Source organism: Erpetoichthys calabaricus, chromosome 16 (assembly GCF_900747795.2).
Source record: "Erpetoichthys calabaricus chromosome 16, fErpCal1.3, whole genome shotgun sequence".
NCBI classification, from domain to species: domain Eukaryota; kingdom Metazoa; phylum Chordata; class Cladistia; order Polypteriformes; family Polypteridae; genus Erpetoichthys; species Erpetoichthys calabaricus.
In genome coordinates this window covers 11,993,763-12,015,073 of record NC_041409.2, presented here as the reverse complement: position 1 = coordinate 12,015,073, position 21,311 = coordinate 11,993,763, and the positions used below count along the sequence as shown (strand labels likewise).

The 21,311-nt window shown below is 44.4% G+C and overlaps 1 protein-coding gene across 1 annotated transcript in view; it reads right to left on the bottom strand.

Moving 5' to 3' along the window:
• kcnk13a (potassium channel, subfamily K, member 13a) overlaps positions 1–18,092 on the bottom strand; it is a 53,250-nt gene extending 35,158 nt beyond the window's left edge. The window contains exon 1 of the mRNA XM_028821804.2: positions 17,232–18,092. Coding sequence (XP_028677637.1) covers positions 17,232–17,568 — 337 coding nt within the window. The 5' untranslated portion in view covers positions 17,569–18,092. The remainder of the gene's footprint in view (positions 1–17,231) is intronic.
• Positions 18,093–21,311: the final 3,219 nt, after the last annotated feature.

Below are 21,311 nucleotides of genomic sequence, written 5' to 3'. Positions count from 1 at the left end.
AAACTTCAGTGGTCAAAGAAAAGTGTGATCATTGACTGGTATAAGAAAGCCCTCAGACGACAGCCTGCTCTGAAAACTAAACGATCATCCATGCTGTGCCCAGCAGGGGGAGTTTACCTGCATGGATAGATCAGCTTGAGTGCTGGCGAGCTCCTTTAACAATACGCGACCAACGCCACAATGAAAAAGAAAAGAGAAAACAACACAAATGATCATTTTATACTGAGCTTCTATCAAATAATCATGGAGTGTGGAGTCCACGTCTGCCTCGGCCATGCACACTCCACCTGCAGCAGAGAGGATGCCCGCGCTCTCTCTACCCCCCCGCCCTCTCTCTCTCTGTCTCTACCCCCTCTCTCTGACCCCCACCCTCTGTCTCTCTTTCTCTCTCTCTCTCTTACTCCACCACCCTCTCTCCCTCTCCTGCTCTCTCTCCCTCTCTCTACCCCTTCTCTCTCTCTCTCTGACCCCCACCCCTTCTCTCTCTCTCTCTCTCTCCCTCTCTCTCTCTCTACCCCTTCTCTCTCTCTCTTTCTCTTACCCCCCACCCTCTCTCTCTCTCCCTCTCTCTCTCTGACCCCCACCCTCTGTCTCTCTTTCTCTCTCTCTCTCTTACTCCACCACCCTCTCTCCCTCTCCTGCTCTCTCCCTCTCTCTCTGAACCCCCTCCCTCCCTCTCTTTCTCTACCCCTCCCTCTCTCTACCTCTTCTGCTCTCTCTCCCTCTCTCTCTCTCTCCCTCTCTCTCTCTCTCCCTCTCTCTCTCTCTCTACCCCCCTCTCTCTCTCTCTGACCCCCACCATCTCTTTCTCTCTCTCCCTCTCCTGCTCTCTCTCTTACCCCACCCCCTCTCTATCTCTCTCTTACCCCACCCCCTCTCTATCTCTCTCTTACCCCACCCCCTCTCTATCTCTCTCTTACCCCACCCCCTCTCTATCTCTCTCTTATCCCACTCCCCCTCTCTCTCTTACCCCACCTCTGTCTCTCTCTACCTCTCCTGCTCTCTCTCCCTCTCTCTCTCTCTACCCCTTCTCTCTCTCTTTCTCTTACCCCACCCCCCTCTCTCTCTCTCTGACCCCCCACCCCTCTCTCTCTCTACCTCTCCTGCTCTCTCTCCCTCTCTCTACCCCTTCTCTCTCTCTCTCTGACCCCCACCCCTTCTCTCTCTCTCTCTCTCTCCCTCTCTCTCTCTCTACCCCTTCTCTCTCTCTCTTTCTCTTACCCCCCACCCTCTCTCTCTCTCCCTCTCTCTCTCTGACCCCCCACCCTCTCTCTGTCTATCTCTTTTAGCTAAAGCTGATGTCACACTGCACAGCTTCTAGTTGCGGAGTACGTCAGACTTACCAACTGCATTTGCTGCTCTTGTCGCCGGACCACGTCAATGTCAAATCACTGGGCATCTCACATTTAGCGACCGAGAGAGGACCTAGCAGCACAGCCGAGCTCGCCTCTTGTTCTGACTTTCAATAATGTGCTGTTTGACTGAGCTGGTGCTCTACTACGGTATTTTCAAGTGAAAGTTATTTCTTATTTCATGGTATACATTAATTTGTCACTTGAAATTGTGCCCGGAAGTGAGGTGTGCTTTATAAATTGTAAAAATACCTTGTCTGTCCTTAATGTTCACAGATGTCTACTTTCTTATTCACAGGGTGTGTCAAGGCTAGTGAGGCCGCAACTCAATAATTAGAAAAACTGCAGTAAAAGTATGACACAATTTGTTTGGTAAGTGGCAGAAAACCAAAAGAGTTGTGCTTTTCTGTGTATCACAACAACAACTGCATATTAATTCGAGGTGGTGATAGTGAATCCCTATATTGTGATTCTTAAGGAGAACATTTTGGAGTGAGTAGCACTTGGCATCACTCGAGACTTTGTCTTTGTCTGAGATCGCTATATGTACGCATGTGAAAGGAATTTTAATTGGAATACTGCGGAGTGATTGGCAAATGCACCGCTCGAGACTCCGTCTGAACAAGAACTCTGTGTGTATATCGGTGTGGGAGTAGAACAAATCAAATAACGAACCTAGTAAGTCTCATAAATCACACGATAATATTGCATTCTGGGCATGGCCGCTAGGGCTTTGTGGTGTCACACTAGGCTAGAAGAGCATCATGGGGCTCTGGGAAAAAAACTCTCCTAAGCTGGTCACAGAGCAGATTTCCAGGAAAGTATTCAGAGAGCAATATCACCAGCAAAGAAAACATATTCGCTGTGAAACACACTTTAGAAAATTGAGGTTTGAATGTGAGTATACCAAAGTATCAACATGTCTTTATTTTAAATGCTTAATGAGGTTTGGGAACGTCATTTTTATACATGTACTAGCTGTGTTACCCCCCTAAGATGGCTTGAAATCTACATAATCAACATAGGCCTCGGTGTTAATTTGCAAAGCACCATGCAATGCCTATGTCTCTGTTCATGCCAGTTGGTATGAGATTCGTAAAAACAAGTGTTAATGTTGGTGATGCATCATCTGTTGGAATGACTGCAGATATAGCAGCTGGACGGACACACAGACACTCATCCTTTTATTAAGATGGATGCTTTCAATGATTCACCGAGTTTCGGAAATAAATGAACACTATGGTATTCTGGATTGTGAATTTAGCTTTGTGGATGGAATGACATGATGAACAAAGAGCAGCCAATATCATGGCAATGACAAACGAGAATAGAGTGCAGAACCAGCGACAAAGGAGATTAAAATGAGAGGCAATCCCATCCACTCCTTGGTGCCTCCCCTATCTCACCGGATGGTCCTGAGCTGCCTGACCTGCTTGCTTTCTACATGTGTCAGGCATTCCCCTCTAAAATGTATCAGCTACTAGTCTGCGGTAGAAACGAAAGTAAGAAACTCATTAGACAGAGTACACATGACACTACAGTTGAGGACGCCATCACTCCTGCTGGTAATGTGCTAAAAAGCAAAAAGCTAAAAGTAAAACATAAATTGTAGCATGAAGTGCCCAAGGGTTTGTGGGTGATGGTCACTCCAAAATGCTCAGGGAAGAATCTGACAAGTCACCTGACTGGAGGGTAACACAATGATCTCTACTGCATACGGCACATTCTGAAGACGGCACCATGGGATTGGTGCACACAATTCCATAGCAACTGGACAGCAGGTTACTCTGTGGTCATCACTCACTCTTTCTTATTGTTTTGATCAAGCCCACCGCCCCCCTTTCCCACCTCCATCTCCATCTCCAGCGGCTACTTTCCAAAGGCATTGTCTTTTGGTGCTTCTGCTCTGTCCTCTCAGCACATAATGCATCTGGCAGGACTGCAGACTAGAGAAAGATTTGCTACAAATGGACTTGCAAGTGAGGATAAAGCTCAGAGTTATGTGCATAATACAGTGAAAGAAATCAAAAAGGGACAGGAAATGTGCAGCTGGTACCAGTCTGGAGTCCTGGCTTATGTGGAGGTTCTTCAGGTAGATGGGGTGCAGAAATCTGTTGAGCAATGAGCTTACTGACCAACCCGACTAATTAGTCATTTATCGTAGAGACATTGAATAATCATGGAGGGTACAGAACCATCAAACCCTGAGGCTGTGGGATCAAATCCCACTTCTGACTCTGTGTGACCCTGAGCAGGGCTCCAATGGGAGAACCAAAAGAAATGCAACCAATTCTACCAGAAATGTTGTAAGTCACCTTAGATAAAGGCGCCAGCCAAATAAGTAAATGTAAAATTAAAATCATGATGCATTAAATGAGGGTCTCACTGGCTCATCTTGTGCTTCTCAGAGCCTCCACACCTTTGGGTCACAGCGAGCTCCACACGCCTGACTCTAGGTGGCCACGCGTTTGAGCAGAGTTACGAGTGGAGAGCCACTCCTAACACGCGGATGAGGGGCCATCAGGGAAGAGCAAGCGTATGAGCAAAGAAGACGCTACACCGTGGAAATGAGGATGGCTGGGACGAGCTTCCGGCCTTCATCAACCACGCTGTTTTAGAGACTCTCCATTGATGGAAAACAACCAAAATGAAGTCACTGTGAGGGAGACTTTAAGGAAATTAGATTCTTGATCTTGGTTGATGGCAGCATTTCTTATGGGCTGCCATTTGTTGAGAATTAAACAAGTCAAAGAGGTGAAAGGAGTTATGAAAAGGAACAGTTAGAAACTTAATAAACAGAAAATGGGCAAGGGCAAGAGGCAAACCGAATCAAAGCCCGAATACTAAACCAGTCCAGATGATTAGGAAACACCAAGGCCATTCTGGACACCTAATGTTGGAGGTCGCGGCCAAGAGGATGACGACACACTGACCCCACCACTATGAGCGGAAAAAATGATCCAAACAATCAACCTCAACAAACATGAAGGTAACACGTGGTAAATTCAAATATGCTCCATCTTCACAAGGTATTCAGACCTCCTCACTCTTTAGGCATTTTGTTAGGTTGCTGTCTTATGCTAAAACCGTTTACATTTATTTCCTCCCTTAAGAAAAAAAAAACACTCAATACCCGAGGATGAAGAAGCCCCACAAACAGGACTTTAGGAAGTCTTGCAAATGTATTAAAAATAAAAAAGTGAAAAATCTCATTGACATGACTCTTCATACCCTCTGCTATGCCACACACATTCTATTGATCACCATTGAGATGTTTCCCCTTGTGGTCAGTTCAATGGAAAGTCACACACCTGTCTGCAGAAGGTCCCACAGCTGACAATGTGCTTCAGAGCAAACATGAAGATATGAAGACCGAGGAACTGAAGGCCGAATTTAGAGACAGGATTTGGTCAGGGCACTGATCTGGAATGGGCTACAAAACAGTCTGCTGTATTGAAGACTTCCAGGAGTGCCATGGCCTCCATAATATCTTAAATGAAAGATGTTTGGATCAGCTACAACTCCTCCTAGAGCTGGCTGACCAGCAAACTGAACAATCTGGAGGAAAGGGCCAAAGTACACTGTAAAAAATAAATCTTGAATGTGTGAAAAATAACAATAAAAAATAGCTAACTATACACAAAATAATCATTACTTTAATTAATAAAAATGGGTTTTACCCTTTTTATTGATTATTTAATTCTAATTCAATAAAAAAATTAAGAATAATGTTAACTTATTATTTTTGTTAAAACGTAAACATTTTTTATAACTTATTCTAAGTAAAAAAATTATACTGTGAATTGAACACATTTAAGTTAAGTTAAATTTAATGATACTGCACTTCCTCTCACATCGAAATGTAATGACGCGGCACTTCCTCTCACATCGATTTCTTGGTCTTTACAACAACGCATTCAGCTGTAATACTTATCCATAATAAGAGCTATTTTACTACGAATGTGTAAGTATAAAGCATTTTAATTCCGTAATGAAAGCTAGTATTTCATTTCGTATAGTTACAGACGTAAGCATTTGCTATTTTCACGAAACCTTTCCCTTCATGTGGGAAACATGGCGGGCAAGGTAGCGTCTTTCTAACAACCTACGTCGTTGGTTTGCTTGAAAAAGCAAGCACATTTCTCGAATAGTTACGTATATTCATATTTGTTTTTATCGTTTAAAACTTTTATTTTACACAGAAAAAGAAAATGACACTTTGAGATAAGTTTGAGAACGCTATGGCGTTTTTCCTAAACTACGACCTGTAAACAACATAAAAAGATGTTTTCCTAACCGTCACGGTATTATTTGACCTCTTATTTAATTAGTGTTCTACACTGGTAATGTATTTTCTGGTTAATTTATAATACTGTGATTTATTTAGCGATGTTTGATTTCCTACGTCCTATTTTATTTCAGGATTTTCGCTATCGCATACTGAGAAGTAGTGGCAAAGGCGGCCATTCATTTAAGCGGATATGTTGGCGTAAATGCAGGACATGTTTGAAGAGCGCCATCTGCCTCAGGATTTCACTCAGTTCACTCTCTACGTTTCCTTCCCGTTTAGCACTCATTCCTGGGACATTATTTGATTGAGATATACTTTTTGAAGAAAGTTTAAAAAAAGAAAAGAAAATTAACATTGACATTTGAATGTCAATAATTCAGTAAAAATTATCCTTAGACATTTGATTTAATTCTCCTTTGAAAATATAACTCCGTTGTTGTGACTATCTGTGTATGTTCAAATAAATAAAGATATATGGAATTTTAGCATGTATTTGTTATACAGTCATTACTGTCCAGCGTTGCATTATTACTCATTTTTTTTGAGTACTGTAATTCAAATGAAAATCTGAGTAAAATAAACCATTTTTGCCACTACTTATATTTAATCAAACTCATTTATTTTAGGTAAATTTGAGTAAATTAATAAATTAAGTTTACTCAATAGTGCAGTATATTAAATCTACTCAAAAATATTGCTTGTAATTTGTTGCCTTATTTTTTTTTAAGTACTTTTAACGCGTTATTTTTTACAGTGTACGAGAACTGACCAAGAACCTGATGGACACTCTGGACGAGCCCCTGAGAGCCAGTATCAAGATGGGAGAAGGACAGGTCCCTCCAGAAGGACAACCACCCGCAACTCTCCACTAATCTGGGCTTTTGGCAGACTGGTCAGATGACATGTGAGAGTCTGCTTGGACTTCGGCACCTAAAGGACTCCTAGACTGTGAGAAACAAGATTATCAGGTCTGATGACACCAAGATTGAACTGTTTGGCCTTGATTCTAAGTGTCACGTCTGAGGGAAACCAGGCACCACTCATCACTTGTACGATACCATCCCAGAGGTGGCAGCATCATGCTGAAGGCTTGGGGACCGGGAGCTCAGTCAGGGTTGAGGGAAAGCTGAATGGAGCAAAGTACAGAGATATCCTGGATGAAGGTCTGCTCCAGACCTCGTGCTGGGCCACGGCTGTGATGTACACAATTATTAAATTTTGATTCAGTCGACAAAACAAGTCAGCCAGTGTTGACATGGCGTAACAATAAGGTTAACTGATATGAAAGTTGGAGCATTTCACAATTTTTATTTACTTCATCCAACAGTCAGTTGTTACATTTTTCTTTAGTGAATAGTTTTGTAACAATGAGTCGTATTTAAAAGTAGCAGTGATAATGGAAGGTAATGAGATGAGTTAGTAGACAAGACTTCAGTAAATAACAGCATTTTACAATGGAGTTAAAATCAGAGCACAGATCGGCTTGTGGTGACTTTCATTCACCAATTCAAGTGACGTGAAGATGGCATCGACTGATGTGTGTTAGTAGTGGAGGGTCTGGGACTTATTGTTCTTCAATTTTATTAACCACTAGTAAAATAGCCACGCTTCGCAGCAGTGAGTACTGCTTTAAAATTTTTATTAAGAAGAAAAGTAAACCATTTTAAACTGAGGGAAAATACACCAATAATTATTTGTTAAGGATCTCTTTGTATACCACGTTGTCAGTTCGGCCCTCCGGTTGTAATATGACCAAGCTGTGTGCTGAGCTTACTCTTGAGCATGCAACGTACAGCTGGCCACGTGAAAAAAAATCTTGCCTCAAATCAATGCCAACCTTTTGTAGGGTCTGTCCCTGAGACTTATTAATTGTCATTGCAAAGCAGAGCCTTACTGGAAATTGGAGGCGTTTGAATTGAAATGGATTTCATCGATAACTTCGCATCCAGCTTTTGAGAGTTTAAGCATTCATAAACATCAAAGTGTCCACTACTCAAATCGTCACCTGTGAATCTAAGATGTTTAAGAGGCATTGGCGGTTGTCCAAAGGTGTAAAATATTTGGCCATTTCGATACATTTGAAAGCGACAACCGAACAATACAGTGGCAGCCATCAACTCACATGCAGAACCATAGGTGAAGGGCTTAAGCAGTTCACTCTTCTAGTGCTCCTGTGTAGTATAATTATCTCCTGTACCGTCATCAGTCCACACCTTGAACCTGTCCTAGTCATTCAATACATAAGACACAATGTTCCTCCGGATATCAAGAGTGAGCCTGATATGGCCGTGCAATATGTAACACAGAGAATGGAAAAGGCAGTCGCCATCTCCGGGCATGGAAACCACTCGGTAAGTGACAGTTCTTTGATCGATGGTGATCACCTCGATAGACATGTTAATGGGGGTACGGTTGGAACGATAAAGGAAATGGGTACCTGAACAATGTAAACTAAGTCTAAAATACCTACACAATAGCTATAATCATAATAAACGAACAATAAAACAGCGGAGGAGCCATGGATTAAATAAAAAGGCTGCAGTTATCAGCAGGGAGACGTGAATACCGTGGCGAAGCAAGGAAGGGAATGAAGAGACCGGAGCGATGGATGGCCTTATATAGGCAGGCAGCCAACTACATGGGAGGCGTGGGGATGGGGGACCCAACACCGTCTCGCACAGCAACCGAGCTGCAGGCTATGGACGTATATATGTACATAAGTAGGATTCAGTTAGCGTTGGGAACCCGCGTACAAAATTTCTTGAAGATGGGTCCATAACTAACAAAGACCGTTGGAAAGTTCAATATGGCGGCCGACAGTGGAGTCATACCACTGAAATAAGTACGTACATCAGTTTTGGTTAGCGCAGGGAAGCCGCCTACCAAATTTCGTGAAGATGGGGCCATAAATAAGAAAGTTTAACATGGAGAACGTTGTCGACCATTATGACCGTTATGCATAGAATTTCGGTAGTACTAGGGTGTTGTACCATGTTAGCCATTATGAATGTAGAGAAAAGCCAAGCAAAATGACCTTTTATTGGCTAACTAAAAAGATTACAATATGCAAGCTTTCAAGGCAACTCAGGCCCCTTCTTCAGGCAAGATGTAAGCTAGCGTAGAATTTCAAAATGGAACCTACTTAACTTTTGTAAGTTAGCTGTAAGGAATGAGCCTGCCAAATTTCAGCCTTCTAGCTACACGGGAAGTTGGAGAATTAGTGATGAGTGAGTGAGTGAGTGAGTGAGTGAGTGAGTGAGTCAGTCAGTCAGTGAGGGCTTTGCCTTTTATTAGTGTAGATAACAACTTTGAAACTAGGGCACCAATAATTAGCACATGAAGAATAGCTGTTTATACGGGATGAACTATACTAGCGTAAAATCAGAATCAATATTAACCTAAGAAAGAAGAAAAGCAACTGAAATCTAGCTCTTGATATTAGTTAAAACACAGTTATTTGTTAAAAATTATATAAATAAGTAAGAACTTGGAGTGGCACTGATGTATTATACAACGGGAATATGAGGAGCACATCAAGGGCAGGGGCTTGGCGCGATTGTTTGTGTATATCTGAGACTGAAAGATCAGCGGCTGGGAGCCAGAGATCAGGGTCTTAAGCCACTGAAGCCCCCCACCTCCCGACACCATTGTCCATTTTTGAACCCCTCCTGTGTTTACATCACTTAGTGCAGCTGTGCCTTTCCCGTGTTATTAGTTAGTTCAAACATCGTTTAGCTGTAGGTAGATAACGTCAGTTCTTTATAATAATAATCAGAGAATATTCAATCAATTCAGACTTACCTATGCTTACTCCACTGCTTTTCCAGAGAAGTGACTTTGTTGTGCTCCTAGCTTACCTAAAGTAGCAGAAGGCACCGCCGTGTGAGCTATGTGTGCATGCGCGCTCTGTCCGGCGTTTGACTCGCGTGCATTGGGCACGCGCGCGGCTGTCAGACGAGCAGAAGAGGAAAACACACAAAATATAAAAGTTCAAGGAAACGCACTCAAGGTAAGACCCAAACGGTTAACTCATTCCTGGCTAAAGTCGCGCAGAAACGGTTCTGCATTTTAAGACTGACGAGTTCACGAATTCACTAATGCTTTTCAATGGGAAATCTTGACGTTTTAAAACTTCATACAGTACGATATGCTCAACATACCGCAACAAAATTTCAGTAAAGAGTAAGCGTGCCATAAATCAACAAAAGTGGTCCACGGGGGCAGAGTTGTTTCTTGCGGACAGACAGACAGACAGACAGACATGGGCTTTCGCAACAGGTGCTTTGTGCATTACGTGCAAACGCACCTAACAAGGGTCTGGAGCAGATGGCAGCAGCACTCCATTCCTCCACTGCAAACCTCAGAAATGCCTAACGACAAACATGGATTGTGTGCGAGGCCAGCAATTGTTACATTAAAAAAATGAAACGGCATTTACTGCTTAAAGAGTGGAGAGGGAGCAGTTTTAAATGTCTAGCCAGAAATTAGAAACGTGAAACACGCGGATATGAAACCAACAGTTGTGCACTTTAGTAAAAATGATCAAATAAAATTACAATTTGGGAGATGGGAAACTGAAATTATTTCTTTTCTTTTAGGAACTGTCAAGAGTACAGGGGGTCCCCGGGTTACAACGTCTTGACATACAACGTTCACTCCCATAAAAACTTAAAAAAGTGAGACACGAGTGTTTCGGCTTACGCCATTAGCATTGTACTTAGAGACTACGTGGGCAAAGGGTTGTGCGCAGCGGAAGAATACGCAGTGATGCGGCGTATGAGTGAGGGAGTTGGCGAACTAGTTTCCTTGCGCGCTGTGGGAGCTGGCCCCGACACACACAGGCAGACACCGATGGTTCAAGCACCAACACACATTTATCCATCCAGTATCCAACCCGCTATATCCTAACTACATGGTCACGGTGGTCTGCTGGAGCCAATCCCAGCCAACACAGGGCGCAAGGCAGGAAACAAACCCTGGGCAGGGCGCCAGCCCATCGCAGAACACACGTTTATTATGCATTATTTACAATGACACACACAACCAGTACTCTCGTACCAGTCACCCTCAAGTCCAGGCCTCTTCTCTATAATAATAATAATAATAATTCATTACATTTATATAGCGCTTTTCTCAGTACTCAAAGCGCTATCCACACAGGGAGGAACCGGGAAGCGAACCCACACTCTTCCACAGTCTCCTTACTGCAAAGCAGCAGCACTACCACTGCGCCACCTGTGCCTTTCTCTCTCTTCCTGACTGCCTCCACTCCTTTCCATCCGACTCCAGCCATCGAATGGAGGGAGGCGGCCCTCTTTATCCTCACCCGGATGTGCTCCAGGTGCCTCCCAATGAACGCTGGCCGGCACTCCCTGGTGTGGCGGAAGTGCCGGCTGTGCACCCGGAAGCACTCCAGCTGTCCCTGGTCTTCGTCCCCCCCAGCACCTCCGGGTGTGGCGGTAGTGCTGAGGACCAGGGCTCCTCAGGCATCTGGGCGCCCCCTGGCGGTCACCACAGGCCCCTATAGGGTTGAGCTTCCATGCTCCTTTCCCGTGGTCCCCATAGCCACCAGGGCGGTCGCCCCCTCGTGGTCTGGAGGAGGTGTAATCCCTCCTCCGGTCCTTTTGGGCGTCCCGGCTGGGTACCACCCCCAGCCGCTTGCCACAGCGCGGAGGGCATGTTCCGTTTGTGTGGCTTTGCTTGGCGACTTTGTGGCTCTTATCATGGCTCCTAAATGAAAGTCAGAGTCTTCAGATGGCAGTGCTTCAAAGAAGAGGAAAGCCATCATGATGGAAGTGAAATTAGACACTGGAAAGAGATCAAAAGGAATAAAGGAAAGGAATTTTTTATACACCCATTTTTGGTCATTTTTTCTGTTACTACCATACAGTGTACAGTACAGTATATTTATGTCCATTTCCTTTTTCTGTGGCTAAGTTGTGTTTTTATGTTAGGATAGGTAAGTGACTTAGGCTTGGGTGTGTTTCGACTTACACCAAAATTCGGGTTACATCACCGTTGTAGGAACGGAACTGTGTCGTAACCCGAGGTCCCATTGTATTTCCTTTATTCATTTTATACCGGATGTACCCTAAAAAACCACTTACTGGGTGCTCAGACTATATGTGTACATGGACCCGACAGACAGTTTCACCCACTCAAAAACACATGACGGCCACAGGCTTCTCAAAATGTCAACAGAGAAGAAAGCTGCCATTCTGACTCTTGTCGTACTGTGCTCTGGAAGGAGAACGAAAAGAAAAAGGTGTAACTGGACAACGTGGTCTGTCCATTTTACAGAGAGAATTAGAGGTACAGTATATGTAGTCTATGTAATTTACCGTTGTGTGTGTTTATTTTGGGTTCTTCCAGGTCATGTTTCCTAAGATGCTTTTGTCGTATGTGTGTTGCTTTATGATATTTAGATTTTTGAAATCAAAACTGTGAAAATGAGCCTGACAACGGCCATACCTAATGTACAACATATACACTGTGGTGGCATTAGAAAATCGGCTTGTGACTACTCACACTACAAGACAGCCGACTACAATTTCCAACATGACAGAAACTTTTCCGATTGTACGACAGTCCAATTGTAAAATGAAATTGGGCATTGCAAACCTTCTCATACTGCATGTGAAACCATGGCTGATGAGCTGAGAAAATCAGCTGGCGACTCCAAATCATGCCAGGATCGCTCAGTGCATGCCTGGCGTTACAATTCACATGGGGAGAAACTGCAACCCTTACACGCAAAATCGCTGGCAGAGCAAATAAACAGGACAGTAATCTGAATGACAACATCAAGAATGTGACGGAAATAACATAAAGCAAAGAAAACTTAAATTCAGGAAGAAAGGGGAACACCCAAAACTTGGAGGTGCACCCAAACTGTGCCACGCTAATCTCAAACAGCTATAGGTCATGAGAATGTGCAGAACCTGTACAGTGCATCCATTGTGTGAACCCATCCATCCATCCATTATCCAACCCGCTGAATCCGAACACAAGGTCACGGGGGTCAGCTGGAGCCAATCCCAGCCAACTCAGGGCACAAGGCAATCCCGGGCAGGGTGCCAACCCACCGCAGAACACACTAGAGCCAATTTAGAATCACCAATGCACCTAATCTTTGGACTGTGGGAGGAAACCCACGCAGACACGGGGAGAACATGCAAACTCCACGCAGGGAGGACCCGGGAAGTGAACCCAGGTCTCCCAACTGCGAGGCAGCAGCGCTACCCACTGCGCCACCCATTTGTGTGAACCCGCTAACTCTAATTCAAAGTCAAAATCACCATCCAGAGCAAGACTGGGAAGATCTCTGGACATGGCGGCGGTCTATTACAGGACACCCCACAGTCAGTGTTAGAACATCTGAGACTTGGGCTTCAACTCCACACCAACTTGCAGAGGTGGAAAGCAAATTTATGATGCAAAGCAGGAGCTTGTGGGTCAAGTAAGGACATCAGTAACCAACAACATGTGTGCATTCTGGATTATTCAGGACTGCAACGGAATACGGAACAGAGGCAATGAGACTGGTTGAGCTGAACTCAAAAGTAGGGTGGAACAGAGGAAGAAGATTCATCTGCTTTTGAACGTCTCTTATAGGCTATGCAATGCTAGGAAGATAATTGGAGATTAATAACCAAAAGGAGCTCCTCTCTGATACTATCTATCTACTATATGTACAATAAAATACTAAACTCTGTGTCTGGGTGTGTGTGTGTTGTCAGTCCCTCCAAGCACTGATTAGTCAGTTTGACTTTGGTGCCTCAGTGGTAGGGATGATGACACAAAACTTTAGGGGTGCGAATTTCCTGATTATTTTATTTATTTATTTGTTTACAAAAAAGAGTTAAAATGGAGAATTTCAATGACAATGAAGGGAATAACTTAGCAAGCGACGTTAAGCTGGGTCATTAAATTCTAACAAGGTACAGCCCAAGTCACATTCAAAGGCAGGAAGAAATTGCAAGATGGTGTCTTTAGAGTGAGTAATGGTCTACCAAAAGAGGCTGTGAGGCAAGCATGGCACCTTGACATGATGGAGTCTGAGAAGCAGGCTTTACCAGAACACAACTGAGAGAGAAAGCACTCTGGGTAAAGACAGGTTTAGACACCCGACGATAGCAAAGAAGAGACATACAGTAGGAGGAACTCTCAGGGTACACATAGGACAAGAGAGGTTGAGACATGCAGGGATACAGAGGAGAGACGTACGAGAAATTATGAGGGCACACGTAGGGCAAGACGTTGAGACATGCAAAGATACCAAGTAGAGAGGCATAAGAGGAATGCTGAGGGTACATGTAGGGCAAGAGAGGTTTAGACACCCGACGATAGCAAGGAAGAGACATAGGAGGAACTCTCAGGGTACACATGGGACAAGAGAGGTTGAGACATCCAAGGATACAGAGGAGAGACGTACGAGAAATTATGAGGGCACACGTAGGGCAAGACGTTGAGACATGGAAAGATACCAAGTAGAGAGGCATAAGAGGAATGCTGAGGGTACACGTAGGGCAAGAGAGGTTGAGACAGATAAAGATACAGAGGAAAGGTGTAGGAAGAATGCTGGGAGTACAAATAGGGCAAGAGAGGTTGAGGTACACGAGGATACTGAGACATTGGAAAAGGTGGGCATTTATCTCTCTCAGTCCATGTTTGGCTGTGAATGACCAAGCCATATGTGGTTTTTATCAAGAGTCAAGAGAAGAGAAGGTGATGATAGCTGGTGAAGAACATAATAGAGATACAAGAAATACAGAGAGGTTCTCTAAGGTTAGAAGCAGAACAATGAAGATGTGGTAACAATAGATTTTAGTGTCACTTACATTACAGTGTTATTCGTTGATTAGTCTGATATAGAAGTAGTAATACATAGTGTATTTGATAATATAGTTTGCTAAAGAAAACAAAAACAGAATTATTATTTTTATAATTTAAACTTTTTAAAAATTTGTTATAAATTAAATTACATTTTTTACTAAGTGTCCATGTTACTGTTATCAGTTATCAGTTTAATAATTCTTTTTTACACATATCAATCATATATTAAATAGTTTTTAGATTTATTTAATAAGCTGTCTTATTGTCCAGTTCTTCAATTTTTAGTCAGTCAGTCATCCTCCAACCCACTATATCCTAACACAGGGTCACGGGGGTCTGCTGGAGCCAATCCCAGCCAGCACAGGGTGCAAGGCAGGAACAAATCCCCGGGCAGGGCGCCAGCCCACCACAGGGCACACCCCAAGCACACACACTAGGGACAATTTAGGATCGCCAATGCACCTAACCTGCATGTCTTTGGATTGTGGGAGGAAACCCACGCAGACACGGGGAGAACATGCCAACTCCACGCAGGGAGGACCTGGGAAGCGAACCCAGGTCTCCTAACTGCGAGGCAGCAGCACTACCACTGTGCCACCGTGCCGCCCACACATGTTAAACTCCTAACCAAAAAGAAAGAAATGTGTGTACATATGCACTGCATTTTTATTTTAATTTTGTCACAGATGTATGTCAGAGAACCCTCTCTCGGCTCATCACAGGTATGCAATACCCTACTGGGGCAAGAGGGGGCACTATCACCAACAGCCTTGTCTTCTTTCTCCTCCTCTGCAACAGCAAGAAGATGCCCCTTGAGGGAAAACAACTTCTGCCCCTTCCAGCCTTAGGGTTATAACGGTCTGACGCTAACTAATATCGGCATATCATTTGGATATCGACTTGGTGGACGAACAGAGCTCCCTGTGACAGGCCTGCTCTCAAGAGCCAACACCTTCACTCAAAGCCAGAAAGGATGCTTATTTGGTTTCTATTTTGTGCCTACGAGTACTGAATTTGATTTGTGTAAGTGGAGAAAATTAAAAGGTGTTACCCAATTGTACTTATATATATATATATATATATATATATATATATATATATATATAATGGTTGAAATAGTTTACTGTCAAATAATGCAAAGAGTACGCGACACGTGTTTCGCCCTAATTCTGGGCTCATCAGGCGTACACACTAATTGCACTCCCTTACGGGAATCGAATTTTGGACGTCAGCGCAAAGAGTAAGGGAGTGCAGTGAGTGTGTACGCCTGATGAGCCCAGAATTAGGGCGAAACACGCGTCGCGTACTCTTTGCATTATTTGACAGTAAACTATTTCAACCATTCTATAATCTGCTTCTCGCAACTGAAGGAGGGCACCGTGGCGGATGTTAGCCAACTTGCTGACCAACCACAAGCGTTACCTGGTAGGTAACCACCCATACAATCAGATTGTGACACAGACTACGAATGCAATGAATATATATATATATATATCAATTTTATACACATTCAGTTCAGATTGACATATAGTGTCTAAAATATCTATGTATCCACAACTGCTGTATATAGTGCCTTTCGTACCTAACACACTCTTAAAAATAAAGGTGCCAAAGTGGTTCTTTAGGGCAATGCCAAAGGGGTTCCTAAAGGAATCCTCCACATGAACTTTCCATAAAGAATCCTTACTTACTCAGATCTAAAACAGGCTGCATACATCGCCATGAACAGATAACAGATTTGCGACACCCCTGCGTGTTCCTGATTTTAAAATGACGCTCGCTGCCTACAATCACACAGCCTAAGTCCAGGTTTTCTTGATCGGTTTCTAACTTGCAAGGAAGCCTACAATACATTACAGATTTCTGTTTTGTCCACATATTGAAAATCTTTTCAAAGCACAAAGACCGAATTTCAAAATGTCCAAAAACGAATGGAATGGCTCTGTCAAGCAATCTACACAACCCCGTAAAGTGTTATTAAAGAAACGTTGTTTTTAACAGTGATGATCGCCAAATATTATACAGTAGCTTTAATTTTGCACATTTGACACGTTGTTTTAAAATTTAAACAGGATGGAACAGCCCAAGAGGCACACACAACTGCGAATTGATTTTGGCACAATTGAAAGTTAACAATCTAGTTTTTTGATCGGCTGCTATCACTTCTACTTACGTTAATTGTATATAGCGGCACGCACAGCGTACACCAAAGGCACCGTGTAATTTCACAGTATACGGATGCGCATCGCAACTTTGTCTTTCCCACTTTCTTATTATTTTCAAGATGCCAGAACATCTCCTAAGTGTGCAGCCCTTGAGAATTTCTGAAAGATACAACAGTCTGAGCGCCGAAGCTTCACATCTCTGCTGTTTTTAAGTGTGCCAATTCGTTTTTTCTTTACTGTAATTAAATCCATCCATCCATCATCCAACCCTACAGGGACACGGGGGTCTGCTGGAGCCAATCCCAGCAATCACAGGGGGCAAGGCAGGAAACAAACCCCCGGGCAGGGCGCGCGCACACACACCAAGCACAATCCACCTAACCTGTGGGACTGGGACTGTTGGAGTACCCAGAGGGAACCCACGCAGACACGGGGAGAACATGCAAACTCCACGCAGGGGAGCAGCGCTACCCACTGCGCCATGTAATTAAATGAAAACTGAAAAACAAGTATCAAACAGAAAGACTTAGTGAAAGTATGTCGGGGGGTGGGTGCCGCGGCCACTCCGATTAAAATCGAATCGCTTACCGATAGTGGAGACCACGGTCCCCACAAAATAGAAGGCGCCTGTAAAGTCCCAACGCGGTCGGATGCTGTCCACCCTGATGCCCGCCACACTTGCTTCTTCATAGTCCCGGAGAAAATTCTCCAGTTCGATCTTGTTGAGGTTGTACTTCAGCGCAAAATTCTCAAACCTCTGCACCCACTTTTCTTTGATCTGCTTTTCTTTGGGATGCTCTAAGGCAGAAAAGACGGCGGCCCCACACAGCAGGTAAATGACGATCAAGACGGCCAGAAGCAGGAACCTAGCATTATCTTCATTGAGAGAACCCAAACTGCAGCAGCAGCCGCCCCTGCAAGCCATTCTGCCGCTGCCTAGAAAAGTCACGGACTCGGGTGGCTGGCGGCGTGGCGCCTCCCTCGAGGCTCACCGGGGACAGGCAGGAGTCGCATCTCTCTGTCTCTCTCAATCTCTCTGTCTCTTCTGTCAGACTCGCGTGGCTGCAGCTTTCTTTTCCTTAAGTGACACTGCTAGATGTATAAATGCGAGCTTTGATTTCATTTGGCATCAACTTAGAAAAATAAGAGAGAGTTACGTTGTTCGTGTAACGGCGCCAAAATGAAAAAGTCACTCATCCAAGATATTCTGCACCTGCTGCTTACCAATTCGGAACCGCGTCCACGATATTTCTCTTGTTTGCTGATCTCGCCGATGAGATGTTTGCGGGATGCTCAAACGTGCTCTTTTCTAGGTCATTTTATATTAAACCTACCGCCTCGAACAAAGAAGCGATCACAGGTCACTCTGGTGAATTTGTGGACGGTTACTTGTGGATCCATCGAACTGTCGCGGTTTCATAAAGTTGCTGCCTCTCAGCACCGTGCCGCTTGTTGCGCTCTCTCGGCTGCTGGCGTACCCCGTCCTTATTACCTTTCCACTTTCAGCGGCTACGGCGACAGGTGCGTTTCGCACGTTCAGGAAGGCGCAACCCATCGCGTCGTGCTCGGCTGGTAAGACGCGTGTCCACAAATCCCACTTCACATTCCAGATACGCGGCGAATCCCAGCAGAGGGCCATCCCGGACTTTGCACAGAGTTCGCAAGGTGTGTTTTCCGCTCACTTTTCCTATCCGCCAAAATGGTGGTGTGGCAGATTCTGCAGGCAAGCGTCACAAGATACTGGGGGGCCGGGGCGTATTCGAGGGGCAGGCGCCTCGTCCCACCATTTCAAGACTATTGAAGAATAAACAACAGCTGCAAATAACAAAAGGGACTCCATCCATCCATCCATTTTCCAACCCGCTGAATCCGAACACAGGGTCACGGGGGTCTGCTGGAGCCAATCCCAGCCAACACAGGGCACAAGGCAGGAACCAATCCCGGGCAGGACGCCAACCCACCACAGACAAAAGGGACTCGATGGCTTAAATTAGTAAAGACTCTTAAATTACACATTGTAGTCAAATTGAAATTGAAATTTTGGGAACACCACTTCCATATAGGATAGGGTGTGACGAGGCTGGACAGAATGAGAAATGAGAACATGAGAGGGTCAGCTCAGGTTGGATGGTTGGGAGACAAAGTCAGAGAGGCGAGATTGAGTTGGTTTGGACATGTGCAGAGGAGACATGCTGGGTATATTGGGAGAAGGATGCTAAGGATAGAGCTGCCAGGCAAGAGAAAAAGAGGAAGGCCTAAGAGAAGGTTTATGGATGTGGTGAGAGAGGACATGCAGGTGCTGGGTGTAACAGAGCAAGATGACGAGGACAGAAGGATATGGAAGAAGATGATCTGCTGTGACGACCCCTAATGGGAGCAGCCAAAAGAAGAAGATAATCAGTTTTTAAATGAAACATAAAAATATTGTGGGCATCTAAGAGAGAAGGGGAGAGGTACCAGGGGTTTGCCCACAGGGTGGACACATATACTGTCCTACCCACCATCCACTCATTAATTCATTCAACAATCAGGTTTTCCTAATTCTATACCCTGAGATGCACAAGTTATTTTATTATTTGGACTTTATAATGCTTTGTGATGGCACTACTCACCTAAGGCGCTATATCAAATAAATATTGTTTACTAAAATACTAGAGTGTATCTATTTCATGGAAACAACCCTAACCTTGCTGGCCAGGACTGCACATCCTCAAAACAAGCAGCGTAATGTTAAGTGGCGGGCACTAAACTCCTGGTTTTCATGCCTCGGCCTCCCTGGAATCTTGTACTTGATTGCTCTCGCTGCATAAACACTTCTCGGCTCAACTGCTTCCCAGCAGTGGCTTTCTCTTTATCCTCACACAGCTGGTTGCTTTAGGCCATTTAAGAACAATTCTTTGGGATCGATCGGAGCATCCTGGGGGACAATTTAGTTTGGCCATTCTTACATTTCTGGATGCGCTTCTTCCTTAATCATTCCCACCCTCTCCACACAAAAATGGGCATTGGCCATTTATTGTATACTGTAGTGTACTTAAACAAATAAACAAAACTGATAAAGCACAGCTAGATGTTATGTATGAAATACACATTTTTAGGCATCACTTAATTAAATTATAGGGATATGAGGGGCAGAAGTCTATCTGTGCAGAACTGGGCAACAGGCTGGATGGAACTCTGGTGCGGAGCAGGACTTACCACCTAACTGACTGTAATCATTTTATTCTGGTCATGTTGGGCCATCCTGAGACACACACACACCCACCCATACTCCACAGAGCGGTTGTCTCACCATCTGAACAAATCTCAGATTTGCTTCACATCCACTCCATATTCCTACTAAAACATAGTGCGTTTTAGTGCTCAAAATTTTCACAACATACTTGTTCTGTGGGGCATCTGTTGGTGAAGAAAGATTGACGGATCTTGACTTTGCTGACGATGCTGTGATCTTCGAGGAGTCAATGGAGGCTCTGATGGGGGCTCTTGAGAGACTGAGTGAGGAGTTTGAGTGTCTGGGCTTGCGAGTGTCCTGATAAAAACCAAGAGCCAGGCCTTTAACGACCTCTTGGGCACGGCCATCAGAAGTGTGTCTGACTGCGGAGAGAGTGTTGACCTTGTCGAGAGGTTTATTTACCTTGGCAGTGACATTCATGTCTCTGGTGACTCTTCCTGTGAAGTCAGTGGATGAATTGGGAGAGCATGGGGGGGGGGTCATGAGGTCACTGGAAAGGGGTGTGTGGCACTCCCGATATCTATGCAAAAGGATGAAGGTCCAAGTCTTTAGAGTCCTAGTCCCCCGTTTGTGAGACATGGACACTATCCAGAGATGTGAGATGAAGATTGGACTCCTTCAGTAGTACATCTCTTCAGAGAATCTTTGGGTACCGCTGGTTTGACGTTGTGTTTCTCATGGAGTCCCAAATGAGGCACATGACCTGCATTGTGAGGGAGCACCAGTTATGACACTACAACCATGTGGCGCGATTCTCTGAGGATTAGCCAGCTCGCAAGATCCTCATTGTTGATGGCCCGAGTGGCTGGACCAGGCTAAGGGGACACCCACATAACGCCTGGCTGCAGAATATAGATGGTCATTTCTGGACTGCATGTCCGCCTGGGGGGTTGCCAACCAGGACCCTGAGTTGTTTCATTGTGTTGTGAGTGCGGCAACACGCTGTATCAGTGCATGCTCCCCAACCTGACCTGTTCTGTAATTTTCTGAAGGTATCAGTGTCCATATTTATAAATAAATAAGCACACATACAACTGCTTTATCTGATTCCGACTTGTGGAACTCCTAGGAGAAGTGGGCGCATGTCCATATTGCAGTTAACAACTTTTGTTCTGGTAGCATCTTGAAGTGCCGGAACCTGCCCTGGCCATGACATTTATAAAGCACCACCAAACAGTATGGCACTCCTACAAGAGCCATTAGTCAACTAAACAGTGAATTGTGTGGGATGCAAGAGGACCCCAAGCCCCACACACATGGGATTCCCATTAGGAGTGGGATTTATGTCCAATGTAGGATTGCAGCTCTGTCCACTGTCACCCATTATTAATGTAATAAATATCAGTCTTTGAGTATGAGGAGCTTAAGCTAGAATCATAAACATTTTAGCAATAAAAAAGAAACAAGTAGTCATTATATTTTAGGAAGCAACG